The sequence below is a fragment of the Cinclus cinclus genome, chromosome 2, assembly GCF_963662255.1.
Source record: "Cinclus cinclus chromosome 2, bCinCin1.1, whole genome shotgun sequence".
Classification (NCBI taxonomy): Eukaryota; Metazoa; Chordata; class Aves; order Passeriformes; family Cinclidae; genus Cinclus; species Cinclus cinclus.
The window spans coordinates 427,856-455,522 of record NC_085047.1 but is presented as its reverse complement, the minus strand read 5'-3'; the positions used below and the strand labels follow the sequence as shown (position 1 = coordinate 455,522).

General features: G+C 51.7%; 2 protein-coding genes and 1 long non-coding RNA gene across 3 annotated transcripts in view; 1 reads left to right on the top strand and 2 right to left on the bottom strand.

Moving 5' to 3' along the window:
• The first annotated feature begins 1,110 nt into the window (after positions 1-1,110).
• Positions 1,111-4,934, top strand: LOC134054885 (uncharacterized). Its single transcript, XR_009934066.1, has 3 exons — positions 1,111-1,635; positions 2,453-2,559; positions 4,754-4,934. It is a non-coding gene; the product is annotated as an uncharacterized LOC134054885 (long non-coding RNA).
• A 1,764-nt stretch (positions 4,935-6,698) lies between these two features.
• Positions 6,699-8,794, bottom strand: LOC134054700 (collagen alpha-1(I) chain-like). The gene is made up of 3 exons (XM_062510603.1): positions 8,596-8,794; positions 7,173-7,246; positions 6,699-6,734 (listed from the first exon to the last, which is right to left on the bottom strand). Exons 1-3 carry the CDS (start codon positions 8,792-8,794, stop codon positions 6,699-6,701), a joined length of 309 nt encoding a protein of 102 aa, XP_062366587.1.
• A 3,691-nt stretch (positions 8,795-12,485) lies between these two features.
• Positions 12,486-27,667, bottom strand: part of URB1 (URB1 ribosome biogenesis homolog) — a 40,644-nt gene continuing 25,462 nt past the window's right edge. Inside the window, exons 23-39 of the mRNA XM_062515269.1 lie at positions 26,823-27,024; positions 26,454-26,631; positions 25,262-25,320; positions 24,931-25,124; positions 23,610-23,720; positions 23,457-23,520; positions 22,520-22,691; positions 21,884-21,986; positions 19,021-19,181; positions 18,536-18,647; positions 18,138-18,244; positions 17,459-17,602; positions 16,742-16,851; positions 15,956-16,132; positions 15,376-15,617; positions 13,764-14,363; positions 12,486-13,186 (exon numbers count right to left, since the gene is read on the bottom strand). Of these exons, the coding sequence (XP_062371253.1) occupies positions 12,975-13,186; positions 13,764-14,363; positions 15,376-15,617; positions 15,956-16,132; positions 16,742-16,851; positions 17,459-17,602; positions 18,138-18,244; positions 18,536-18,647; positions 19,021-19,181; positions 21,884-21,986; positions 22,520-22,691; positions 23,457-23,520; positions 23,610-23,720; positions 24,931-25,124; positions 25,262-25,320; positions 26,454-26,631; positions 26,823-27,024 (2,948 nt within the window). The 3' untranslated portion in view covers positions 12,486-12,974. The remainder of the gene's footprint in view (positions 13,187-13,763; positions 14,364-15,375; positions 15,618-15,955; positions 16,133-16,741; positions 16,852-17,458; positions 17,603-18,137; positions 18,245-18,535; positions 18,648-19,020; positions 19,182-21,883; positions 21,987-22,519; positions 22,692-23,456; positions 23,521-23,609; positions 23,721-24,930; positions 25,125-25,261; positions 25,321-26,453; positions 26,632-26,822; positions 27,025-27,667) is intronic.

Below are 27,667 nucleotides of genomic sequence, written 5' to 3'. Positions count from 1 at the left end.
GCTGTGAGGTGAAGCAGGACCGCAATACAGGCAAGCAGAAGAACCAGGTGAGGTGGTACTTGTTGGTCCTGCGTGCACCTCGTGCCTCTGCCTGCTGCCAACACTCGGTGCTGCCGCTCCACAGAGCCCATTTCAGTGTTTGTTGGGTTTGATTTTTGCGGTCAGTTCCCGTAAACAACTCCCCTGCTTTACCGGACCCATCCCTGGGGTGTGGTCCCGGACTCACCCTTAGCCTGGAGGAATTCTCTGCTCCCCTGGAGAGGGGCTGAAGGCCGGGCTTATGAGCAGAGGGAAAACAACCAAACCGTGGGCACTGTGTCCTGGATGCACGCAGCACCACGTGTTTCCCAAGTTCCCAGCACTGATGAATGTGAACAAGAAAATTCCTGTTCCTTCACTTGTGCAGCGCTCCCCCCTGCTTCCCCTGCCCTTATCCCTGGTGTGCCAAGGTCCTGCATCTCCCTGGCTCTCCAGCTGCAGCCCACCCTGTCCTGCCTGTGGCTGAGAAAGTATGGGCTGAGATTTTTTTAGCGGCAACCCATTCATTTAAAGAACACAAAGAGCATACAGTGCAGAAGAGTCTTTAGCAAATAGATGCAAGGAAGGGATTCTGCTTTTCCTGTTGTTCTCCTTCCTGTTTTCACCTGGGCTGGCAGGATGGGTGTGGCCTTTATTTATCGTATCAAAGTGATGTTCTTAAATTTGTCCCGAAGTTCTGATAATTATTCCTCATTTTCTGTCAGAAAACATTCTCATTTTGCCTTTCCCACGTTTTTTTTTCCAGGTGCTGCCCAGGGGGGACATCTGTGGCCTCAGACAGCAATTGCCTGGGAGGAAGGGGATCCTTTGCACAACTCACCTGCAGTGCTCAGGTGGTTGGGACAGGATTGGTGTGGCCTGAGAAGGCCTGAACAGCTGTGTCTGTGTCCTGCAGTGCCTTGAAACCTTTCTCTGTCAGGTTTTGGAGGGGTTTCTCTTTGGGATTTCTTGTGATGCAGCACCCCGGGTGTCCCTTTGTGCAAAGTCCAGTGGTGAAGGAGGATTGAGTGAGTGACAAGTGGGGTCTGGCATGAAAATGGTTCTGTTAAAATGGAGCAAAGAATGCAGTAAGCAAAACGAGCATCCTTGTAATGTCTGAAAGGGTTAGGAATAAAAATGCTGGAGAAGGGCACATTTATATTTGAATTGGTGTCACCTGTCTTGGATTAAGCCCCACAGTGAGCAATCCAGAGCAGAATTGTGAAAGCTGGGATCCTTTGACTTCTCTAGGGGACTTCATTTTCTTTTCCTCCTCTTCCAGGACCAGAGAAATGGTTCCACTCCTCCCATCTTTGCCAAAAGCTGTGGTGTTTGAGGAGCCAGAGCCAAGAGGCTTCAGCACCAGGGGTCTGCACTGGGGGGCTCCCGGTCCTGACCGCGCAGGGTTCCCCTTTTCCTCCCCGCTGGGATGAAGTGTCTATGGAATCTGGGATCTGGGTGAAACTGCAGCTCTGCTGGTATCCAGGGACGTGAGGTTCCGGGGGACTGCGTTTCCCTGTGGCTTTCCAGGTCGGCAGGAGCCGGAGGAAATGGGGTGCCAGAGCCGTGCCCCATCAGGCCGTGTTTGCCTCTGAGGAACAGAGAGTCCGGGCTGAGGTGAGATTGCCGGGAGTGCTTGGATGGATGAGCCGTGCAGGGAACGGGGAGCTCGGAATCGCAGCTGCTGCTGGATCCATTGCCTTAGGTCTGCTCCGTCTGTGTCTGTGCCAAGTGGGATTTGTGCTGGGGAGAGAGGTGCTGTGGGGAGCCAAAGGTGGAGTAAATCCTCTGTGGGGATGGGCAGCGAAGGACTGAGTAGCAGGGGAAGGAGAGGATTTCTAAAGGATACGACTGTTTCTGCCAAGAGCGGGGTGGAGCAGCGATGGGGGTGGTTGGGTTTGGCCTGGGCTCTGTTATTCTTGGTGCCATTTTAAAATTCTGTCGTGTGATTTACTGTCCGGGAGCTTTCGAACGAGAGCTGGCAGAAATGTAGGTTAAGCCTTGGAAGTTGGGTCCATTGACTGCAGCAGCTCGCCGAGGCTGGAGGACTGGGGTGATGGCTGCTCCCAGGAAAGGTCACTTATTTATTGATACTGTGTCGCATTTCCCTCAGCCCGGAATGGCTGTGAGTTTGTGCTCTTCTCAGTGGGGGATTGGAGAAGGTTTTGGCTGTAATTAGCAGTCCTGCTAAATAATATATCCTGCTAAATAATAAATCCTGCTAAATAAAAGTGTCTCACCTCTGTCCCCCCTAAGTTATCCCAGTTTTTCCCAGCTTGGAGCTGCGCAGAAGTCAGGCAGGGGAAATGACCTCAGGGATACAGCTGTCAGTTCCGAGGCAGAGAGAGAAGATGTAGCAGCCAAGGGCAGGGGAGGGGAAAGGTTTCAGAAAGCATTTCTGTGGTGTAATGAATGCCAATTTCTGCTTGCCCAGGGAGAAGAGGACGAACTCCCAGCCCTTCGGGCCTGACAGTCCCCTGCAGCGAGAGCTCAGCACGCATCCCCAGAGGCAAGTCCAGCAGGAGAAAGAAGGAAGAAAAGGTGATTTCTTTTGCTTGCAAGTCATTTCCAGTTCCAAAAGCGCAGCCAGCATTTGCTCTTGATTGTGGTTGGGTGAACCATGAGCAGCGGGCACGGGTCATGCCATGGATTTAGCTGCAAATCCCAGGGTCATTGAGAGGGGACATGAGAAGTGTTTGTGTAGGAAAATGCCGAGGGGATGTCCAGGGGAGCGAGGAGGGATTGCTGAGGGAGGTGAAGGGAGCCCGGCAGAGAATTTCTCTGGGAAATTTCTGCGAGGGCCCTGGGGAGTGCAGCCAGGGCTCTCCAGGGCTAGCAGGCAGGGCTGAGCCCTCGGGACTCTGCGTGTCCTCCTTCCCTGGCAGCCGCCGGCGAGGAAGGGAGGAGAGGCTCCGTGTGGGATGAGGCCCACGGGAGAAAGCGAGCAGGGGAGCGGCCTGGGGCTGGAGAGGGGCAGGAGAAAGGCAAAGGGACCTCGCTGGGGTCACAGAATGGACACTTGGATGAGCAGCGCAGGTGAGGAGTGGATCAGAGTTCACCTGCAGGGAAAGAGGGAGGGGATCTTTGGGAGGGAGAAGCTGAGACAATAATGAGTTCGCAGTCCTCTACACAAGTTGTGTTTGCACTAAGTGGGAGGAGAGGGGAAAGTCGATCCACAGCCAGCCCTGCTTGACCTCTGAATTGTTTATAAGTTTTAATCTTTCATTTGGCAGCTTCTGCAAATATAAAAAAAACCAAGAACATTAATGAGGTTCCTGCGAGTCCATTACAGTGTTGTCATAGAATTCATAACACTTTTGAGCTTTTGATGACAATAATGCAGTTCTTTATTCGGATTAGTCATTGTGTGAGATTTGGGGTTTATCTGGATTTTGAAGCCCTCAGGGTGGCCCTGATACTGCTCAGGAGCTGGAAGGAAAAGCAGAGTCAGAGCTCCTGGCAGGCACAGGCTGTTATCCCCCAGAGTGGATTGTGGAGGAATTGTTTGGGACTTGGATTCTCCCCGTGGGTGATGCCAGTTGCTGTGACTTGTATAATTCCATGCAGTTGAATTCCAAAACTTCCCAGCCCAGGGGCTTGAGCTGACAGGGGAGCACAAATATTGTTCTTTGTGCAGTGCCCAGATTTGGGGCTAACTGATGGGAACTAGCAAAGCTGACAGTGATCCCATAGCCCCAAATTCCCTGCTCAATTCCCACTGCCATAACCTCCCAGTGCCTCATGGAGTGTGGCTATGCCCAGGCAGAGCTGCTGCTTGAACACCAGCTGTGCCAAGAAACCAGCAGAGCTTCCAAGGAAGCTCAGCAGCATCGGGACAGGGACAGGTATGTATGCCAAAGAACTTCCCGTTTAAAACCCTCATCCCAACCCCACCCATGTCCCTTGGGGTCACTTGACAGGGTTGCCTGGAATTCAACTGATTTGAACCCCCTTGAGCTCAGGCTCCAGGTGAGATTTTTCAAGCAGGAGAAGGCAGAGGCCAGAAGCATTCCCAGCCCATGCCGAGGCAGCCCCTGTGCCCACGGGAGAACATCTCTCCCTGCAGAATCTTAGTTCCTTTCAGAGCCTCACCAGTGGCTTCTGCAAGTTCTTTTCCCTCAGGAAAGGCTGCACATCCCTGCCTTCAGCACACCTCCAGTGGGAGCCACCTGTGAGAAAGCTTTCCATAACTTCTGCACTTCTAGCTGGCTCCCTGGACAACTCCCACCTTTATCCAAAAAAAACCAAAAACCTTCATCCCAGCCAAACTTTTGATTTTAAGGCATCTCTGGAAGGTAGTGCTTGGGATCTGATATCTGAGGGCAGATTGCTTTGGCTTTAATGCTGCTGCTGCTGCATGGATGATGGCCTCAGGCTGGAAGGGAAGGGATTGGGGGTGGCCGGGACAGACCCGGCAGCTGCGTGGGAGCTCTGGGAGGTGGGAACGGGGAATTGCTGTCCGAGCCCCTCTGCAAGCGGCCCGTGCTGCCATCAGCAGGAAATGCCAGCTGTTCCCGGCGGTGCTTTTGGGCTGTCAGTGGTCTCTGTCCAGGCTGAAGCATCTCCAGGTACCTGTTCAGAGCAGCCCCCGGCCCAGGATCCGCAGGCAGCCCTCGAGCCGCGTCCGTGCCGGCGCTGGCCGGGCGCCCCGGCGCCCTTCCCCAGAGTGTGTGCTCGGCACAGGCAGGACACTGCAGGCACAGCCCAAGGACGAGAGGTGCCGGTTCCCTTTCAGGTCCCTCCTGGCCTCCTCCTGCCCCGAGTTCCCTGACAGCTGGGACACACAGAAACACCAAGGAACGTTGCTGGCAGCGAGCAGGAGACACCGAGGCCTCTGTACAGCTCTGGGCCAGAAAAGCAGCCCCAGCTTCAGCAGCTGCCATCGTTTTGGCCTGGCAATACTCACCTGGAGGAACTGTTCTATTTACTTGAGAGTCAGATTTTAGGATCCCTCTCAACTCCAGTATATCCTCAATATATCCTGCGATCTGGAAGTAAAGGGGAAAATTCTCAGCTGAATTTTAATAAAGGAAGTTTTACCATTACGGAGTTTTTTTTTTTGGTTTTTTTTTTTTTTTTTTTGGTTTTTTTTTTTTTTTTTTTTTTTTTTTTTGTGTTGCAAAGCTAGGGGGAGGGGGAGCATCTCACCTGGCAGGTGTTGGAGAAGCAGCCCGAGTGGAACCGGGCCGGGCCCCCGCCGAGCAGCTCCTCCCACCCACGGTGATCCAGCCCCTCTCGTTCCACAGGGGTGCGGCCGGTGGGAGCCCCACGGCTGGGCGGACACGGGGAAGGGGGATCCAGGAGCTGCTCTCCTCCGGGGGCTCCGCACACCTGCGGGATGAGGACACCGGGAGCGGCGGGACTCGGGGTTGCCGGGATGGCACGGCGTTCCCCGTGCCCCGGCCGGTTCCAGCCGCGCTCCGGCGTCTGCACCAGGAGATTCCGCCGCCGTTCTCCCGGGCACGGTTACCGGCAGAGCCCCGGCTCCCTGCGGCCGCAGCGGGATCACGGCCCGAGTCCCACGGCCGCTGCGGCCGGAGCAGGAGCGGCAGCGCCGGGCTCGGCCCCGGCGCCCGTCCCGGGGCGGCTCCTGCTGCCCGCGGCGATCCCGATGCCGATGCCGGTCCTGCGATCCGCACCCGGCCAGCCCAGGGAGAGGCGGCACCGCTCGGAACCCCCAGCGGACCCCGACAAGACCCAGAGCCGAGCCCTGGCCCCCCCCCCAGCCCGAGCACGTCGGGCTCCGCGCAGCGCCGGGAGCGGTCCCTGGGTTGGGATCGGCGCAGCGCTCCGAGCGATGATCCCACCGCATCCCGAGAGGAACATCCGCGTACGGAGCGGGGCGGGAGCGGCTCGGCCGCTATTGAAGGGCGCGGGCGGGGCGGGGCCCCGGGGGGGCGGCACCTGCCCAGGTGTGCGGGGCCCCAGAGCGCCTGCGCGGGGCGGGGCTGAGGGGATTTAAACCGCGGGGAGAGCTCGGCGGAGCCATTTGCTCCTCGGCGCTCGGGAGGGGAGGTGCTGCCCGAGCCGGGCTCTACAGCTCTTTTTCAGTGTATTTCTTTTCTTTATTCTTTTTCTCTGTATCTCTTCTTTATTCCCCCCCCCCTACCTCCCCTCCCCTACCCCCCTCCTCCCTCCCCCCCCCTACCCCCCCCCTCCCTCTCCCCCCTAGCCCTCCCCTCCCTCCCCCCCGGCCCGGCTCCCCCCATCCCGGTACCCCTCATGCCCCTACTCACCCTACCTTACCCTACCCCTAACTTCTCCCGCTCTTCCTTCCACCCTTGCTTCCCCTCAATCCTGGCTCCCGCTGCTCTCTCTCCCTTTTCCCTTCCCCCCCGTCTACCGCTGCCCCATTCTCTCCCCCCTTCCTTCAATCCTCCGCCTCCTTCGTCCACTCTCCCTTTCCCCCCCAACTCCATCTTCCCCTCTCCCTGCTGCCCTGCACACCCCGACACCCCCACCTGCCCTCTCCCCTTGGCTCACCCACCCCGACCAGCCCCTCTGCCCCCCTATTCGTACCCTCCATCCCCCCTTTCCCTCTGTCTTTTCCCCCGCAGCCGCGGGGTTCGGGGTGCCGGATAATAAAGCCCGGAGGGCCGGAGCCGGCGCCCCTCCCTTGAGTCCCCCAAAAGGGCCGGAGCCGCAGAGAGCGGCTCCCCCCAGCAGATTCCAACACTGCCCTACACTGCCGGGGTTCCGGCTTTCCCTACATCACACTGGGGGGGGGGGGGTGGGGGTCGGGGTGGGCCCCCTCCTCAGGAGGGGGTGCTGGGGTGGGTGGGGAGGGGGGGTTAGGGTTGGACCCCCTCGATAGGAGGGGGTCCTGGGGGGAGGCGGGGGTGGGAGGGGTCCCCTCCGGAGGAGGGGCCCCTGGGGAGGGGCGGGGGGCGGGCCCCCTCCGGAGGGGGGGGTCCGGGGTGGGAGGGGCTGGGGGTTCATTCCCCGGCCCCTCCCACCCGGGCCCCTCCCCTCCGGACGGGATCCGCCCCCCCGGGCCCTCCCCAGGACCCCCTCCTCCGGACGGGATCCCGAGGGGGGGGGGGGTGGGGTGGGGGGGTGGGGGAAGCAGAGGGGGTCACGTCACTCTGAACCGTAATTACACATTGATTGCAAACGACAGCACTCTCCCCCCTTCCTAACCCCCCCCAACCCACCCGCCCCTCCCTCCCCTCGGGGGTCCCGTCCGGAGGAGGGGGTCCTGGGGAGGGCCCGGGGGGGCGGATCCGGGCTGGGAGGGGTTGGGGGAGGTCAACCCCCCCCAGCCCCTCCCACCCCGGCCCACCCCCGCCCCTCCCCAGGGGCCCCTCCTCCGGAGGGGACCCCTCCCACCCCCGCCCCTCCCCAGGGGCCCCTCCTCCGGAGGGGACCCCCTCCCACCCCCGCCTCCCTCCCCCCAGGACCCCCTCCTATCGAGGGGGTCCAACCCTAACCCCCCCTCCCCACCCACCCCAGCACCCCCTCCTGAGGAGGGGGCCCACCCCGACCCCCACCCCGCACCCCCACCCCCCCCCAGTGTGATGTAGGGAAAGCCGGAACCCCGGCAGTGTAGGGCAGTGTTGGAATCTGCTGGGGGGAGCCGCTCTCTGCGGCTCCGGCCCTTTTGGGGGACTCAAGGGAGGGGCGCCGGCTCCGGCCCTCCGGGCTTTATTATCCGGCACCCCGAACCCCGCGGCTGCGGGGGGAAAGACAGAGGGAGAAGGGACAGAGGGAAAGGATAGTAGGGATGAGAAGGGACAGAGAGCAGGGATGAGAAGGGACAGAGAGAAAGGATAGAAGGGATGAGAAGGGACAGAGAGAAAGGATAACAGGGATGAGAAGGGACAGAGAGAAAGGATAACAGGGATGAGAAGGGACAGAGAGAAAGGATAGAAGGGACAAAGTAGGGATGAAAAGGGACAGAGAGAGAGGATAGCAGGGACAGAGAGCAGGGATGAGAAGGGACAGAGAACAGGGATGAGAAGGGACAGAGAGAAAGGAGAGAAGGGATGAGAAGGGACAGAGAGAAAGGATAGAAGGGACAGAGAGCAGGGATGAGAAGGGACAGAGAGGGGGTCGGGGCGCGGAGGGAAGCGGGAGGGGAAGGGCAAGGCCGGATGGGGGGAGAGGGACAATGGACAAAGGAGGGGGAAGGAACAGAAGGGGTTATCTGGGCAGGGAAAAGACAGGAAGGATGGGGGGGGGGTCTGGTTTGGGGGGAGAGGAGGGGAGGATTTTGGGGAGAAAGAACAGGAACACGAGGAGGAGAAAGGAGGGGGAGAGGGGGAAGAAGGAGGGGAGGTCGAAAGGGTCGGCTTTGGGGAGGAGCGGGGAAGGGGGGAAAGAAGGGGAACACGAGGAGGAAAAAGGAGGTGGAGAGGGTTCGCGAAGAAGGGAAGCCGAAGTCCGTTGTGTCCCTGTGCGCGGAGCTCCGACAGCAAACACCCGGGCGCGCCGCGTTCAGAGCGACAAAATGGTGGCCGAGGCGAGTTCCGGGAGTTAAATCACCTCGGCTCCGCCCGCACACCTGGAGCCACTCACAGGCTGAGCCGGGCCCGGGACCGCCCCCGAATCACCGCCCCGGGACCGCCCCCGAATCACCGCCCCCGCTCCCTCCGGGCCCCGCCTCACAGAGCCCCGGTTCCCCACTCTCCCGGGCTGGGGCGGGACCATCGCTCGCCGCCCGGCCCCTCTCCCCTGAGCCGGACCGGGGCTGCTGCCGGCGCCGGCTCCGGCCCTTGGGCTCCGGCTCCTGCCCGCGTGCGCGGGGGCTCCCGGGGCCGGAGGAGCGGGGCGGCATCGGGGCCGGGATGGGGACCGGGCTCGCCGCGGGCGGGAGGAGCCGCTCCGAGACGGGCGGTGGGGCCGAGCCCGGCGCTGCCGCTCCTGCTCTGCCTGCGGCCCCGCCGGGACTCGGGCCCGGGACACCCCGAGCCCCGCCGGTCCCGGCAGCGGCGCGGGGAATATTTTATCCAGCGTAGGCAGAGAATTCTGCTAGAGAAACCCCAAAAATAAAGGATGCTGGAGGGGGGACTGGAGAAGTGGGAGGGGCAGGCAGGGATTTTCTGCTTTAAAATTTAAAAACGCACAGGGAAAAATAAATCTTTGGAACAGCTCCTTTGCAAGCCTGGACTGGCGTCTGTGTGATCTGCTCTGATTCCAAATCTGCCGTAAGCTTTTCAACCCGTGAAACTCCAATGAATTGCCAGGTGCTGAGCACCACAGAAGATAATGTGAAAAACGCTGCCCGTCAGCTTCCGAGTGTGGGAAGCGCGGCAGTGCTGCCGCCTTGTGGACAGAGATCAGTAGTGCAGCCACCCACCGAGCAGGAGCCCTGGCAGTGCTGCCGCCTTGTGGACAAACAGCGGTACTTACGCCCGTCCAACTCGCGGGCGCCCGAGGCCCCGCTGAGACCACAGGCCGTGTCCGAACACTTGGGAAACGCAGCGCAAAAATCGCGCCGGGGGGGATCGGTGCGGTCATCGCGCGCAGGCAGTCCAGTAGACGCACCGGGGTCCTTATTTTCCCGCCCTTTTTGCCGCCATCTTTAGAAGGTCAGACGAGTGTCCCTCCGGGCGCCATCTTGGGAGTGGCGCAAAGTGACTTCCGCCCTTCCTTCCGCCATCTTTAGTACTGTCAGAGACCACTTCCTGTCTGGCCGCCATCTTTGTTGTGGTATAACCCTTAAGGCCCCCTCACAATGGTGGTTTTCGAAGTCGCCTGCCTGAATCCGGCCGCGACGCCGATCCCGGGTGCTCGGGACACCGCTGAGACCACAGGCCGTGTCCGAACACTTGGGAAACGCAGCGCAAAAATCGCGCCGGGGGAATCGGTGCGGTCATCGCGCGCAGGCAGTCCAGTAGACGCACCGGGGTCCTTATTTTCCCGCCCTTTTTGCCGCCATATTTAGAAGGTCAGGCGAGTGTCGCTCCGGGCGCCATCTTGAGAGTGGCGAACGTGATTTCCGCCCTTCCTTCCGCCATCTTTAGTACTGGCAGAGGCCACTTCCTGTCTGGTCGCCATTTTTGTTGTGGTAGAACCCTTAAGGCCCCTTACAATGGTGGTTTTCGAAGTCGCCTGCCTGAATCTGGCCCCGACGCCGATCCCACCGATACCCCCCGGCGCGATTTTTGCGCGGCGTTTCCCAAGCGTGCGGACACGGCTTGTGGTCTCAGCGGCGTCCCGGGCACCCGGGAGTTGGACTGGCATCGACAAGCAGCAGCGCCGTAATCCTCTAGCTGTGGAGCTGGGGGAGTGGGGGGGGGGGGGGGGGTGGTGTCCTACCGCGGACTTCATCTTAAGCGTGGCGGCAGTCCTACATGGCAGCGACCCGGCGCGCGGTGGCTTTCGCCATCTTGAAAGGGTTACGCTCGCAAGTACCACTGTTTGTCCACAAGGCGGCAGCACTGCCGCTTTTCTTTCTCACCCACAGCAGCCTCGTAGCCACGGCCGCTGTCACCCTCCTCAGCCGGCGCGTCCCTTTACACCCCGAACTCGCCTCCACCCCTCCCCTCTCTTTACAGACACCGCCTTTCTTCCCGCTCTCTCCCGCCCCTCGCTCCTTTCCCGCGCTCGGCACTCGCGGAACGCCCCCACCGCCCTCCCGCAGCAGCGCCGAGGAGGAGCCCGTCGCCGCTTCGGGGCACGGCTGCAGTACCGCGCTGTGTCCACAAGGCGGCAGCACTGCCCGGCTCCGGCTCCGGGCACGGCTGCAGTACCGATCTCTTCCCACAAGGCGGCAGCACTGCCCGGGCTCCGGCTCCGGGCACGGCTGCAGTACCGATCTCTTCCCACAAGGCGGCAGCACTGCGGCCGAGCTCAGCCCGGGGCTGCGGCGCTTCGAGGACAGACAGACAGACAAGGGACGGCAAAAAGGAATGAGTCCCGATCCTTCAAAAAATCCTCCTAAATAAATGCCCCCCTCAAAAGCCCGGACCAAAACTAAAAAAAAACCCCTGCCTCTAACCAAAATAAAAGAAAATATACACCTTTAGATATAAAAAAATTGTATCTATTTTTAAGATTTAATTTATATTAATAATCTATACATACTTTATATTCAATTTACTGTATATTGTATTAAACCATATATTGTATACTATATATTATTTTTATTATCTATTTTATATTGCTAATATTTATTTGATGTATATCTTCATACATTATATATTTGTATGTTTATATATCTTTAATATTATTTATTAAAAAGACCTGCCTCTCACCAAATACAAACAAAAAACAACCCCTTTATTTTGAACTATATTTAAATATAGTTTTCTATTTATGTTTCTCATATTTATATCTGTAATTTATATATCTATATTATGTATATGACATATTATAAGACACTCTAAGAATATATACAATATTATTTATATTAAATACTACATATACACTTTATATTTCGAATGTATATGTATTTAAATATGCATATGTATTTCTATTTATAATTTTGTCTGTATATACTTATCCTATATTTCTCTATTTTCGTTTATATTATTTATAAAAAACTCTGCCTCTAACCAAATAAAAACATTAAAACACTTGATTTAAACTATTTTAAAATATTTTTGCATTTCTGTTCTCATATTTGTACTTTATACATTATATATTATGATAATATTTGCATTATTTATATTTTATACTAGATATTTCATATAGATTAGTTGCTTATATTTGTTTATATTTATACAAATATATTTCTATTTTTATTTTAATTATGTTTTGTATTTATATCATCGATGAAAAAACCCGCCTCTAACCAAACACAAACCAATCCAACACTCCCTCTGAACCACACTCGGGTCCTTCCCCTGCTCCCCTTTCCCACGTGTTCTACGGCCACCCCTCCCTGGGAATGTCCTGGCACCCGTGGGTCCCTCTGGGGGAGGGCACCCAGCACGGCCCCCCCCCCCCCCCCCCCCCATTCCCCACTCCCCTGCTCCTGCCCCGCAGCGTGGCTCCCTCTGCCGGGGACCTCGGGCTGCCCCGAAACACATCGGAGCCCCCCGAGTCTCCACCCCGTCCCCCCCTCAGCCTTCTTTCCTCACCCCCAAAATGAAGGCACAGAACCGCTCCAGCTGCCCTGGACGGCAGCACGGCCCTTGATGGGAACCCTTCCCACGGGTCAATGCCCCCAAAAAGGGACCCTGCTGGCACAAGGAAAGGGGGGGGGGGCAGCCCCCAGGAGGGCTGAAGTTCGACCCCCTCACGGCCACATTCCAGAACAATAGATCACATTTGGCAGAGAATTCCCAAGAAAACTCACGTGCCATCAGTGAGCAGAAAATCCTTTGGGGTTTAGTTCCATCTCTCACCTGTTCCCAGTGGAGGGAAGATGGGCTTTAGTCACACATCACAGCAGCAGTGAGGGAGCGGGGCTTTTTAAAAAATTTTTTAATTTAATGGAAGGGCAATAGAAATAAACCAGGTCTGATAGAAATGTCTTTAAAAACCATTAAAGCTTTTTAAACCCATCGAGACCATCATGATGCCCGAGTTCAGTCTTTTATTCATACTGGTTTTGCCATCGTGAAATCCATTGGGTCCTTTTAAGAAATAGTAAATCCTCACAACTAAACCTCTGGCTCCTCTTTATTTGCACTGACAGCCCCTTGCAGGAAGCTCTGCAGCCTTTTTATCCATCCTACATTGGAGAGAGGATGGATATTAGTGACACAGGTATGCACCAACAATCTTTCTGGCTCTTCAAAAAGTTTAAAATGTCTGTAATAAAAATGATACAAAGTAATATTGGGTCTCAGACTGTCCAAGGAAAGGGAAAGTGGAGCTTTCATGTCCCACTGAGAGATGTTGAATAAAATCTTCCCCATGAGTTTGCACACAGTAATAACATTTTTTTGACCAAATCAAAGTAAGAATTTTTTGACCAAACAAGTTAGGTCTGTGTGAGAACAGCTCAGGAGGCTCTCAGGTCTCACAGCGATGATGGCAGAGTGCAGAACATTACAGATGAAGTGTTAATTCCCTGAATTCATGCCCTGATGGAGCCAAATCGTTTTGCAGAGGGACAAAAGAGCTTCTTCTCCTTGTTTCTGAGCTCCCAAGTCACCCTGTAGTTCACCTCCTGCACCAGTGCAGACCAATCTGACATGGGTAAGTAACAGATCCGGCTCCCGAGCTCCAAGCCACATGTCCCCGATGTAAACGCACGTCAGGAATACAAAAACAGCTGTGCAAGAAAGATGAGAGAAAAATTAGAAGAGATATTCTTCTATTTTCACACAGCAATACTGAGCCAAGCTGTCTACCTCCAGGACTAGCTTTCCAAACAGTTCCCTAACTCTTTTCCTAGATGGAAAAGGTCGAGTGCCTGGGCCCATGCCAAGCCAATGATCCTACTCACCAGAAGGAACAAACCAGTTCCCTGTCAAATCAAACAGTTGGAAATCTGACCTGTCAGATGCTCTCATGGACCAGCAATAGGGATCAACAACCAGGCCCACAGGGACTTATTTCTTGCAGACTATTTTCCCTCATGGAATTATATTTATTTCATACCTTTTATTCCACTTTAGTCCTTGAAAAGGAAGTTTCTTAGAGGGAGTGCGAGTGTTGTAGTGTCAGAAAACCTCATGGTGTCAGCGCGCTCTGTGCTGCCCGCCCCTGTGCCCATCCCACCAAGGACAGCTTCTGCTTTGCGAAGCCATGAGCGTGGGTGGGTAAGGGAAAACTGCTTTACTGGACTAAAAAAGCCACGAAACTTCCTAGTCCCTCGTAACACGAGTGGCATGGGCAAGTCAAGTCACCTCTCTTGTCAGCATCCTCTTCCGTCGCTGCCGACAGGCACAGGGATTTCACCAGCTCGTGGAAGGTGCTGCGCAGCCCCTGCTCCTCCATGAGCTGCAGCATGATGGAACCCAGCACACCGAGCTCCCTGGAGAGCCCAGCTGAGGTGCTGCTGGCCTGGCAGAGCCGGCTGTAAAGCTTGAAGAGGCTGTTCCTCAGCGTCTCATCCCCGAGCATCTCCCGCAGGGCCGCCGGGTGCGGTAGGACGCGGTTCCGCAGCCACCTCAGCGCTGGGGACACGTCCTGCTCCCTGAGGTGGCTCTGCCCAGCCAGAGACCTCACCAGCCACTTAGTGACAAGGTGAACGCACGCACAGGTGACAGCCACTGCCTCGCCCCCAGCTTCACCGGCTCTCTGGGTCTCCCCTCCCCGCGCGCACGGCGCTGCTGGGAAAACAGGGTCCCAATGGGTAAGAATGGAATTCAGGTGTTCCCTGCATTTCTCCAACTCGGACGCTTCCATGGCTGCAGCAGCGTCATCTTCTTCCACCTCCTTCTTTCTCCCGGTGTGGGGATACACGTGAGACAAGGCTCGAGGTTTGTTCATGCCTTGAACATTTTCTGTAAGAAGAAAACCACCACCAAAACAAACGTCACATACTCCGAAGGACTTTCCCGTTACAAAATTGTGCAAGCAAGGTGCTCTCCTGTGTTGATTCCCTTGTTACAACAGGAAATCCCAGCCTTCTTTAGCAGCCTCATGGAGCCTGCTGTTTCAAGGGGCTCTGGGAGTTCCCAGGGACTCCAAGCTGGAATCTTACTCCAAACTGCATCACCCAGCCTGGAGCTGAGAGAGGCTCCTGAGGCCTGGAGCGACACGACCCACGTACACAGTAAGTTACAGGCATCACTCCAAAAACTCCCTTCATGTCTTCCTGAGGACTTCGAAAGGGTGAGAGAAACTTAAGACAAGCTAAAGCTTTTACAGCATCCCTTAAATAGAGCATACTTTCTTAACTGTACAGAACAAACCTACAGAAGCTTGAAGGTGCACTAAAAGCAGTTGCTGCTGCAGGAAACCAGTGTTGCTCTAAGACCTCCCACTCCCAAGTTCCTTGCACTTCTTGTTCAGAGAGAACAAGGAAGTCACACAAGTCCTGATATATTTTTCCTTTCTTCAAAACTGCTGGCGACAAACAAATTCAACGATTTAATTTTCCCTTGTTCCTTTATTCTTTTTACTTCCCTGTCCCTTTCAGATCCCCATCCACGCTCGGAATGATTCAAACCTTTGAGCTCAAAGCCTCCAGGCACTGCATTTTCTTTTAAGATTTCATTCAAGAACACCATTTTCAAAGCCTGAGGCGAGATTTGCAACTAAATTTCATTTTAAAAAGGAAACTTTACCTTTTTAAATTGTGTTTCTCCGAAGCTTCCAAATTGTGTTCCGGTTAGAAATCACCACGAGGAAGACCTGAAAAATGCCTTTCCATTTCCTTGCCTCCTTCCTCCAGCTACATCACTCTGACAGAAGGTATTAGCACTATTTCCTGAGAAATTTGCCTCACTTTTACTGTTGGTCTGTAACAGCTGCAACAAAATACACCTTCCTTGGAAGCGTTTTAGCACTTACTGAGCAATTCTTCGTTTGGGCACTTCTGGGCCAGGGCCTGCAGGTCCTCCTGCAGCTGCAGGTCTTTGCTGACAAGGCTCCACTTGTGCAGCAGCAGCAGCAGCTCCCTGCTGGACAGGACGCTGTCGTTCACCGTGAAACGCCTCATGTCCCTAAAAGCCTCAACGACAGCAGCACGGTATTCCAGCACAGAGCTGAGGGTGTTGAAGAACTCTGTCAGCTTGGCCACATCTACATTAGTCCTGCCAAAAGAAAACACGAGTGCCGTGGATTTTTTTCTGCATGCTAATTACTAAGCGCAGTTTTTAATCTTCACTGTCAAAATGGCTAGGAATTAAGGACCTTGGACTCGGCAGCAACTGCGCATCACATTTTTCTTTATTCCCCGTGTATTCAAACACCTAAATCCTCTGGTCAAAGAAATCTCATCCAAATTTCACTACTCAGCACAGAAACTGAAGGTAAAAAAAGCCATTTGTCTACCACAGATAAAGAAATCCTCCTGGCCTTAACAAAGTTCCAGCTGGACAGAGGATGAAATGCAAAGCGACCGAAAAAAAAAGCAAAATGAAGGACTTACCCAATATGGTCGATCAACGTGACCAAAACACACAGAAATTCATTTACAAGCTGAATAGGAAGAAGTTTCCTCTTCTCCTGGGACTGATCCTTGTTTTCTCTCTTGCCTCCTGAATTTGTTAGCCACAGAGTATGGAGTAAGGAAATAATTTTATTTATCACCTTGTTTTCCAGAAACCTGAAAAACAAAACAAAACAAATAAACAAACCAAAACAAGCAAGCAAACAAATTAAAATGGAAAGAAAACCACATTTGGAAGGCAGATCCTCACCAGAAGCTGGTCCATCACCTACAGGGGACCATTTTCCAGTGCACTTTGGGTGCACTTGCCCAAACCTGTCCGGGGACTCCATGCAGAAGAGATTTTTTGCGTTTGTGCATACATGTGAGGGAGAGGCAAGGGAAGGAGCAATGTTCTACACAGCTCAAATCCATTCCTCTGCCATTTACTGTGCAGCAGCTCCTGTGACAGGATGTGAACTGAGGGTGCTTGAAATTTAGAAGTAAAGACACCAATACAAGGTGCCATTTTCTTTCTCGGTTTTTTCAAGGAAGTGTTTCCCAAACCATGAAGCGCCCCCTCCTCCCCCAATCATCCCTCCTACCACAACCTGAAAGCCTCTTGATTCTGTTTTCAAAACCCCAAGGGACACCTCAGAGTTCAGCAAGTTCTGCCAGTACAGCCCTCTGTGCCTCTGTCTGCCATGCTTGTTTTCAGACTCAGTCACCATTATTCTACTGTGGACAGTACAACTGTTGCCGTTTCTCCTGTACTTCTCTGGTCACCTTTTCTCTAAGCTGTGCAGGAGCCATGTGAGGAGGCTGTGATCCTGGATCAGCTCGTAGGCAGCTCTGGTGACACTGGCAGCACTCTGTAATATCTCCAGAATACGACTCTGAAACAGAAAATGTTACTTGCTCTTTTACGGTCAGGATCTAATGATCCAACTCAGAATTAGCAATCTGACTGCTATCTGATCAACTTCAAGCAACTCCAAGGAAAGAGAGAGAGACATGCTCTGTTCAAAGCTTCAAGCCACAGGTGCTACTCTTCTAAGAATTTTTCAGGTAGCAGGACAATTTTATCTTTCTGTCCAAGGTTTTAATATCTGAAATACTCCAAGTGGATGCTCCCGAACCTGAGAGCTCCTGCACGTGAGTTTACCCTCCTGCTGAAGCACTGCTCAGGTGACAAATGTGCTGGCTGGGGAACAGAGACCCCCAAAAGAGAAAAGGCCCTGACTGTAGGAGCAGAAGCACGGTACCCACATGAGGCTCCATGATGGCAGGAACCTGTTCCAGTTTCAAGGGATAAGGATGGGAGTGGTTCAGACACAAGCCATATTTTCCCCCTCCACACATACACAAAAATCAACAAGGATCAGATTTTCTAGAGGGCAAAGGCAGAGTCAGCCACTCCTTTCTGCTTTGTACTTGAGATCTCAAAGCCACGCAAACTTTGGTGGTTTGGGGCTTTTTGGTGCTTTCTTTTTCAACTCTTACCTGGGAGCCCCCATCACACAAAGGGCTGTTGAAAAAGGAAAGAATGATTTGGAAAATCCTCTGGTAGTCATAAAGCTCATAGCAATGTTTGTCACGCAGCCCCTCTCCAAGAAATCTGAGGATCCACTCACGCTCTGTTTTGTACTGGAAGCCACAAAGAAGAACACCACCATCAGACATTTGGACATTTCCAAACAATACCTGCTCCTAAGAGCACAAAAACCTGCTTCCCTGTGAGTGTCAGCTCAGGCCTTACCACAGCTTCCTCTGGCCTTCTAAATTTCCACTCCTATCAAATTGAATCACTATTATCCATCAGGAACAGCCAGTCTGCAGCCCAAACAGGCAGTGGAAATGGAATTTTAGAAGTTGCTCTTCCTAAAATACCTCAGTTCAACTCCATCATACTAATCTAAACTCAAAGATGAAGGTAGCCTAGCTGGAGCAGAATACTGTGACTACTGTGCTCACAGAGCAGATCCAACACAACTCACTGGGTATTAGCATTAAGAAAACAACAAAAGCCCCAGAGAAATGACATTTTTAATTCCAATATGAAACACAAGAAAGATACCTCTAATTAACCACCTATGGGAGAATGAGACTTCATTGTATTTTTATGGCTTTTTTTCTATATATTTCTGAATGAATTACTGGATACTTAAAATGGGACTCTTACCTCAAAATCAAAACTGTAGAAAAGCTGGAAAAAATCTGGTACTTTCCTCAGGTCCAAATACTGGTGCGACAGAAGGAATCTGTTTACCTTTATGTACATGTGCTCCTCTGTGAAGAAAAAAAGCTGGCACCGTGGAGGAGGACAACGTTCCCAATCCCCAACCACCGACAACAAGAAAAGGAAGCCGCAGAGTTCCAGGCTGGGAGAACAGCCCAGGAACTGCAGAGGCCTTTGCAGGACTCTGAGGCTCATTAAATCGCCGGCCATCCCTCCCCTTCTCTTCCCCAGAATTTAAAGCTCAGTCAAGAGTGCGTGAGCACAGAGCAGCTGAGGAGGTCAACACTGCCCAAGGTCCCGTTTTCCACCCCAGCAGCGACACACGCAGGAAGCTCCCGTACCTGGCTTCAGCATCTGCTGTGCCACACGAGCGATGTAGAGGGTCAGGGAGAAGGTGAACCTGAGGTTTGGCTGCCTGATTCCATTCTGCACAGCATCCAAGAGATACAGCAACTGCAAGAGCCCAGGGAGAGAAGCCTGAGCCAGAGCCCAAATGAACACAGCAGGAGCGCGAACACATGAATCAGCTGCTGGGACATTCCACAGGCCATGTACGTCAAATACCAATTCCACCAGCATTTCCACTCCTACAAACAAAATTCCCAAGAATTTCTACAACACATTTCCCACTTTCTCTGTCCACAGATTATAACATGAAGAAACAAAGCAGCAGAGGAGAACCAAGGGAAGAGAGCGATGATAAAAAGCTTCTTTTAGCTGTCTCACCACACACATGCAGGTGGATGAGCAAGGCATCATCTCTCCCACACACATCCATGACCTGTAATGTCTCACCTGCCAAACCGGCAACGGGGCTGAGCCTTACCTGGCTCTTCTCTCGAAAGCGAGCCCCTTCCAGATGGGAGCGGAAGGAAGCCAGGACAAAATACGCAGCTGCTCTCATGTTGGGGTCATAGCTGCTCAGGGCAGCCACTGTGAGACCCAGGGCATTGACTTCCACAAACTTGTGACATGCCACCACACACTCTGTGAGGGGACAGGAGAAAACAGACAGAAAGCACCTGGGTGTGTTAGCACTGACACGTCCCAGTGTACATAACCGCACTATCATCATTAACATTTCTGGTCATGAATGCCCATTTCTGGCTCTACCCACACCAACTATGACCTCGGTGCCTGAAGGCTCCTCCAGCTGACAAAGGGCTTCAGCAATTCACTCTGAACAGGAATTCTTCACCCGAGCTGAAATTCATGGGGTTGTTTTTATTTATTCATGTTGTACTTATGATGATCCTGCTCACCAAGCCATGCAAAGCTAGGGGTAAATTCTGTAAAGCCATCTTGTATCTCACTGTTCCAGGGAGGTTGAGTACAAAGAACAATGAGAGGGAAAATTCATCTGTCTGAAGCATTTCCAGGTGCCTCAAAGACCAACACCAAAAAGGTTCTGTAACAGAAAGGAGCCCATAAGTAGCCCATAAACCACAGCAGTTGCACCTGGGCAGGCACAAGTGACTCTGCTGGTAAAGCCTGCTCTGAGCCAAGTACTCAGCTGTACCCCTGAGCCCTTCTGGGTAAAACAAAATCCAGCAATGACCAGAAACCAGCCCAACAGAAAACACACCATTCCACACGGCATTTATCTTCCACAGCATTTTGCCACCGGGATTTGGAGTTTCTCCTTTAAGGGTTTGCGTTCTGTGTTTTGAAGGGTTGCTACCATTTCTACCCACTGATGCCCAGAAATGACTTGGTGTGAACCTTTCACCTTTCCTCCAGGAATGGAGCACAACAGCACCTCAGTGGTATCTACAAATGTACCCTGAGTTCAGCAATAATATTCCTGTATTTCCTTGTCATTCACACTGAAGGTCAAGACAAAGTTTCTAGAAACAAATACTCCTATTTAAGGAGGGGTTGCAATCTTACCGCCAAGTACCTACATTTGGTCCAATGACTTCCTCCCCTATCACTGCTCAGACTAGTGTGTGCACGTGTATATATATGTATATACATAGACTATTATGTTAAAAAAACCCCACAGACTATTTCCTGTACCAGTTATTTCTCTCATCTTTTTCTCAGCTACTCAAACTAGAAAAACTCAGTTTCATGCCTGGCAATTTCTTATTGCCAGCTCTGCTGGTTACGGGCCAGGTAAAGCAGGGCCGCTGCCATTTGTCCCAGAGCCACCACTCTGCTCTCCTGCAGGCAGCAGCTCTGGGGAACTGCTGATGTGCACTAACCATTGACACTGTGGAGTACTGCCACAGAATGAAACCCAAGGCTCTCACTTAAGCAGTCCATAGGAGGATTTATTTGGAAAACTTCACTTCACTGAAAACATGCAGTGGTAATATTTTCCATCCTGCTGACCCTGGAGAGTGTGTTCAACAACTAACATCAAATAACAAGCTCTTATTAGAAAAGCATCCCACTTTAATTCTATGTCTGACATACAGCCTGTTTCAAGGACCTTGAGAACCAGGATGGAAAAGCTTTCCACAAGATGCTTATCAGAGCTAAAGATAGATAGAATTTGCTATCTGCCCAAGCCCAGGCTGACTGTTTCCTCAGTGAGCACTAAACACAGTGCAAGAAGTCCATGTTTATGTATTCTGAGGGCACTGTGCAGCCGGGACAAAGAGCAAATAAAGCAAGAACTGGGAATTCGAAGAGCAGCTGACACTGTTTACAAGCACCATGGGACTAGAACGCATAAATCACTTGGGCCCTCTAAAAATGCCCCTCTTAGGACACGGATTCTCAGTCCGTGTGGAGAAGCTATGAGGGCTATTTTCTCCTCTCCAGGTTCAGATTCAGGACAGCCACTGTCTGTACAGCTCCACAAGAACATGATGTACAGCACTTCCCTCAACCTTGGTGCTTCCCCCATCAGCAGCCACCGACCAGCTGCAGTGCTGCTGGGGCTGCCGCAGACACCAAATCCCTCCTTCCTCAGGGTGGGTGCTGCTGGCAGTGTCCTTTCTCCAGCTACCAACACTAGCCTCCAGATAGCAGCTGTCCCTGCTCTTCATCCCCGTGCACCCCAAAGGCCCAGCATTAACTGGATTGTCTAAGAGCCCTCCAACTCCAAAATGCCAAATACTTCTGGTACTTTTTCTTCTCAGAGGACTTAAAGACTGCTCTTTTCCTGCTGCCAGGACTACAGAGCAGCTCCAACCATAGCTAAGGACAGACTAAGCACACCCAAACAGGTGCTATAGTTGCAGGGTATAGAAAGTATACCCTGGGTGAACAAAGGACTAGGAGTGTGATTTCACTGACAGACACCAATAGCCTGCCAATTGCTTCTGACATTACTCCTCTGGAAAGCCAAATCCAGCTGTAACTACACCATGCTCAACCACAACTAATACCGGGAGAGAGCCAGTGTGTCTGTGGAGCACAGCAGGGATGTGCAAAGCCAAGCCATGTCAGACAAGAAAGCTGCTGACGGTTCACAGCAGCGGCCTACTTGTGAAAGACACTGGCCTTATGCCCATCTGTCTGGTGGAAAAAGAGTTGCTCTATAACCACAGCCTGTGACAAGCCACATGTCCAGCCAGTTCCACCACAGCCCTCACAGTAGTTTGTTTCTTCCCTCTAAAGTCAGGTACAAATTCCTTGCAGTATTAGCTCTCGGATCAGGGATAAGAGAGCTCCAGGTGTAGCTCCTGCAGCAGAGCAACTTGTCACTAAATACCGAAGTAAAACACTCATTTTACCTGGTCTGGTCAGTTCACAGAAGAGCTGAAGCAGAAAACAAGGATCATAGAAGTCATCAAGGCTCTTGACTGTTTCATCTTTATATAGAGATTCTTGTATCTCCTGAAACCACATCCAAACCAGTATTTGTAAGGAACAGCACCAGTTTCAAGCTTGCTTTCAAACCTCCACAACCACCTCATCCCACTTGATAAGGCACTTGATACCACACTTGTAAAATACCATGCAACACAGGGTAAGACACGCTTGTGTTTAAACCCAGCTCTCACTATGAGACTACATCCACAACTATTTCCCCTGACCAGCACCAACAGCTGGAGAAGCATGCCGGCCAACTGTAAGAAAGGCTGGAGAGCCCACTGCCAGTGGATCCTCGGGCTGTCCAATCCTGGTCTCACATACGTGACAACCTCTGCAATGTACAGTCACCCCTGCTGACAAGAGGTGGTCCACGTCTTGCAATGAATTTTGAAAGGGGTTCCTAAAGAACTAATTCCAGTCCTCAGGTGAACTGAAATTACTCTCCTGATGGAAACAAGCTGCAGCGTATTACATGGCTGCAAGAAATGAACGGCTCAAGGCTCTTTCTGTACATCCAAAGAAGGGTAACCATAGCTAGGCTGAACCAAAAGCACCTGTGATGGCAGCAGCCGGCGATGCTGAGGGAACGACAGAATCGTCCTCATCATCTTCTCTCGATCCAGCAGACACAGAATCTCCTCCATGCTTGGCTGCTGCCACAGGGACTTGCCCAGACTCTTGCAAGTCTTGTGATGCTCCACAGCAGCTGGACCCCACAGCAGGATCCTTAAACATTATTAAAGGCAACTGCATTAGGCAACAGAGCAAAAAGCCATTACAGAGGAGATCAATCAGTACTGAAATCTCGTCTCCACTTGTACTTACTACCCTGTGGGACTTGAAACTAGAACTCATTTCCCTGGCAACACCTTTTCCATCCTTTTCCAGCCACTCTTTTCAAATTTAGTCTGAGGGCATCTCGTTCACTCTGCCCTCCCCTGTCCATCCAACTCAGAACACACCCATTCAGAGGTACCCATGGATTTAAGCTTTAAGTGCAGGTAAAAATGACAGCAGCTGCATGAAGGGACAGGGATCCAGACATGCCTCAGCCAGAGCTCTTGCACTGCTGGTGGTATTTCTGCTGCTACCTCCAGGACAGAAAAGAGCCCGTGAGGAAGGCAGACCAAACCACAACTGCTGGCAACAGACTTCCCTGTCAACTGCCTGGGCACAGCAAAGGGAAAAGTCAACTAATGACTTATATTTCAGCCTGCCATCTGTGAGGAGACCCCTAGAGTGAGTCCCAATTATGGAGAGTGAGTGACTCCAGAAATGCAACATTCCCTCGTCTAACCCACAGACATGCAGAAGTTTGGGCAATATAAAGGAATTACTTTAACAGGAGGAAAGAAGTAATAAAAATGTCTCCAAAAGCAACATTCACCTTCAGGTTTGACCTCCCTCATTTCAAAATGAGACCCTGGAAAAACACCAGCTGTGAGACTATCTCTGTGTAGCTTGCCCAGCAAAGTAAGGTGTTCAGCTCACCTGGAGTTTAGAAGACTTTGATTATTCTTCTCATACAGCTGAAGCAACAGCAGTATCTTCTGATCTAAAAGCCAAGATTGAACCCAAAGTTAGTGACCTGGGGAGACAAGAACAAGATGCAGAAGGACGTGCCTTTGCCAGGCTGACACTCACCCACGGTGCTCAGCGTTGCCCCGTAGGCTCCCAGCAGCACTGGGAGGTGACTGCTCCCACAGAGAGAGGGGCTGAGCTGCACAGCTGTCAGCAGAACGTCCACCAGCGCCTCTGGAACAAGCACAGCTTGAGCCCTGCAGCTCTCAGCCACACAGAGCACAACTAAACAGCCCCAGACCCACCCCAACAAGGATGCACACACAGCACTGGACATTTCACATCAGCATCTGTCTCTAGAGATACCACAGCCCGTTTTCCCTTAAGCACACTTAAGGGTGATTATGATACATTTATTCCAGGGAATATGTTAAAACAGTGCTCCCAAGCTGAACACACAAGTCACTCGGGCAGGCGATGTCCCCAGTGTGGAACACACTACTCTGCAGAAGCTTTCCATGCGTACACACCCGCTCTCTGGTTAAAAAGGAGTGCTGTACCCTAGCCTGCCATAGCTCTGTTCCTTCCTCCCCCAGGAGGGCATCGGGAATGAGCTCAGGAGCTGCACAGAGAAACGTATTTCACTAAACTGGTAGCTTCACAAAAGCTTTTTTTCTCTTTTCAGGGGTTTTAAAACTTGAAAGCTTGTTTACATGTTGTTCATCAATAAACACAGAAGTTGTTATCAACATACTGCCCTGAGAATTTCCCCCCCACACACATCCCTTTTCTTACACAGCTCTTTCAGTCACTGTATCTCAAACCCCTCTACAGTGGAGAAAAGGTCTATGAGGTCTACGTAGATTAAATGAGCTTCAAGGTCATGGAGGATTTCAGTTGCCAGTGAAGAAGAAACAAAGCCAATCCTACGAATGAACTAGCATCCACTGTATAGTCCTCTGGAAGGCTATTCCTCATGAAAGGTTGCAATACGAAATACACATCATTTAAATTGCCATTCTGGATAAAAACTTGCAGAATCCACTTCAAGTCTCCTGTACCAACCTATAGTAAAACATGTTTAAACATCACAGGACCTATGTGCACCTCAGTGATCTTACGCTAACTGCCCCAGAGAATCTGAAAGAATCAACCCAAGACTTCAACTGGGTTAAAAATACCAGAAAAACAAACACCCAAACCAAAATAAAAACTCAAACCCACCTTTCCAGCAGTTTTAAAACCCAAAGTGTTTAAAAACAGCATAAAATGAATGTAACATTTGGATCCAAGCAGAGGTAAAATACAAGCACCAGTGTTCTGGAAGTGTTAATAACTCTGCAAGTATTTACATGGGTGGGTGTGTTACCGGATGGAGAGAACATAATGCAAAGAAGACAAGACTGGCTATATTTAGTATGGGAAGATGATGATTAAAACTTACCTCTTGTCTGGCTGTTCGTGCCATCTTCTTCTGTTGACCTCAGGATGGTTGACAAAAAGAGAGAGTGCTGTGTGACCATCATGTGAAGTTTGGAGAGCTTGACTAAGCTCTGACTAAGTGAGGATTCTTTCTTGTACAGTAACTGGATGGCAACGTTAAGGACCTTCAGAAACGTTTCATCTCTGTAGCGGTACCTTTGGGAGAAGGATCACAGAGAAGTCAGATCCCAACCAAACCCAAGGAAACCTGCTTGAAATTAAAAGCTGTTTCAGGAATGAGAACCTGGCAAAGAAAAGGAACTTAGTAAAACCAAACCAAATTCAAGACTTACTTGAGTCCTGTCTTCACAAAGCTGCACCAGTCATCTGGCTCCACTTCTTCAACCACACACTGTGTGCAGCAAGTAAAAGCACATGTTGGTTTACATTTGGTTTACATGAAGCTTCCACAGTGATTTTTGTTCAAGGGACACACCAAGAACATGCAAGCCAAACACTCAAGTGGGATGACTGGAGGGTAACAGGGAAGAAATCTCTTTGATGCAACAACCCTAACTTCTGCTTCAAAGGAAACTGCAAGTGTTTTGTGGGTCTGGAAGCAGGGGATCATATGGGCTGCATGGAATTAAAAAGCAAGCTGGGCTGTAGGTTCCAAAAACCCAGTGGCTCAGTACTCTTCAAACCCCTGAAGCGTGGAAGTTGGCAAGTCAAAGCAAGAGACCAGGTACCAGGCTTTTGTGTGGTTTAGCTAACCAAGCTCTGCACGTGGCCAACAGGGTAGCTGGGCTAGGTGCTCCTTACAGCTGATGTGCTCTGAGGAGCTGAGAACCACAACAAACCAGTCAGTCTGGAGAAGACTGGCAGCTGCACATAACAACAGTCCTGGGAATGCAGGTACCAACATCGCCAGGCTGGAAACACCCTCAGGATGGGATGGACACAGTGAGGGGACCCCAGGGCCTGCAGTGTCAGCCACGTCCTACAAGGGAGTCTCAGCAAAAGCCAGTGAGAAGGCAAAGGCATTCACTGCTCAGAGACCTTCAGTGTTATGTGTCAAAGGGATTTGCGTTTACTGAACTCAAACCAAGGGGACAGTACAGAGGGAGTGATAAAGTAGTGTTCCTCAGGATCAAAGTTTGGATTTCTATATATGATCAACCAGATCTTTGCCCCAGACTTCAGATGGCATGGCAGGTGGGTCTTGGCAGAAGTATCTCTATCACCTTGTTTATAATTAAAAAAAAAAAAAAAAATCCACTGGTAACCTTTGCTTTCTTACTCCTAAATACCTCAAAAACTCCTGTCCTCAAAGGGGATTCTTACCTGAAAGCCATCACCAAGAACATAAAACTGCTTCACATAAAGGACTATCAGGACTAAGTTAGCTCTGCAAAACCTATTAAAAGCCCATGGAAACCAGATTCCCTCAAAGAGGGACTCAAACCCAATCTATATTTACAAAATCTGCAACCGCCCAGTCACATATGCATGCAGTCTCACTGTGCCAAAGCAGGTAAGTCTCACCAATAACTCCTCTAGCCTCAGCAGCATGGACCTCTCCACGTCTTGCTTGCTTTCATCTCTACTGCTGCTGTACATGGCAACTAAGCCCTTCATGCAGGCTGACAAGAGATGTCTCCTCCAGGAATGCAGCTCCTCTGAGTTTTTAAGCACTCCGGATATGGCATCTGCCACCACCCAACTGCAGAGAGATAATTACTGATTTTTTAAATAATATTTTAACTTGCTTTTGTAGATATTAAAGATGTCTTGCTGCCAAAGTGCAAAGCAGTAGATTCTCTGAGGAAGAGGATGCTGTTACTGCTCCCATTCCCATCACAGTGCTTCCCAGGACAAAGTGTGCCCTGAGGGAGGCACACAAGCACTGCCCACCTCTCCTCATTCCCTGCTCTCTCCAGAGCAGCAGGAAGCTGGTCCATCAGGTTGTGCAGCCCTCTGCTTTCTGAAGGCGGTAACAATTGAGAAAGGATTTGCAGTTTCACAGAGGCCTCAGGCGACGCTCCGGCATCCTGAATCCCAGCACAGAGCTCCTTCCACAGGGCTTTCCTCAGCACAGGTGAGACAGCAGAGACAACTGTTGGGAGAGCAGAGGGCACAGGTTCCACCACCTGCGGGTGTTCATCAACAACACACTAATCCCAGATCACTTTCTAATCTGTGCCCAGACTGCTCAATTCCTAGGAAACCATGCTACAGAAGCTGCTACTCTGTTACAGAGAGGCTTGCTCCTTTACCCATCCTCTACTTCCCCAGGTGCTGACAAGCCCTTACCACTGCTTGACCTTGTAGTTCAGAGCTACAGCCACAGTCAGCCTGTTTCCTCTGCTACTGACATTTCTGGGCAGCAAGAGAAATGAAATGAGAGTGATCCTGCTCCAGTCAGTTGAATCCTAACTCATCGTTTGCTAGTAGAGAATTTAACACGCTTGTCCACAGATGCAATGCTGCTGTGGGTTTGGAAAGTTCTGGACTGCCAGCTCTGGAGAGCATAACTGTAGCCAGCCCACACCTGGAGATCTGTTTTAGGAAAAAATTTTTGGACTCTGTAAAAGTGAAAGATCGGGTTCTGCAAAAACCATCTGGCTGAGGCATTGCACACTCCAGACACTCTTCTATCCGTGCCTGAGCAAAAGGTTTCACCTCCTGTACTAAACCAAGAAAAGCACAATGACAGATTTTCACATGCACGAAGCATTAAATAAGAGCTTCACAAGAGA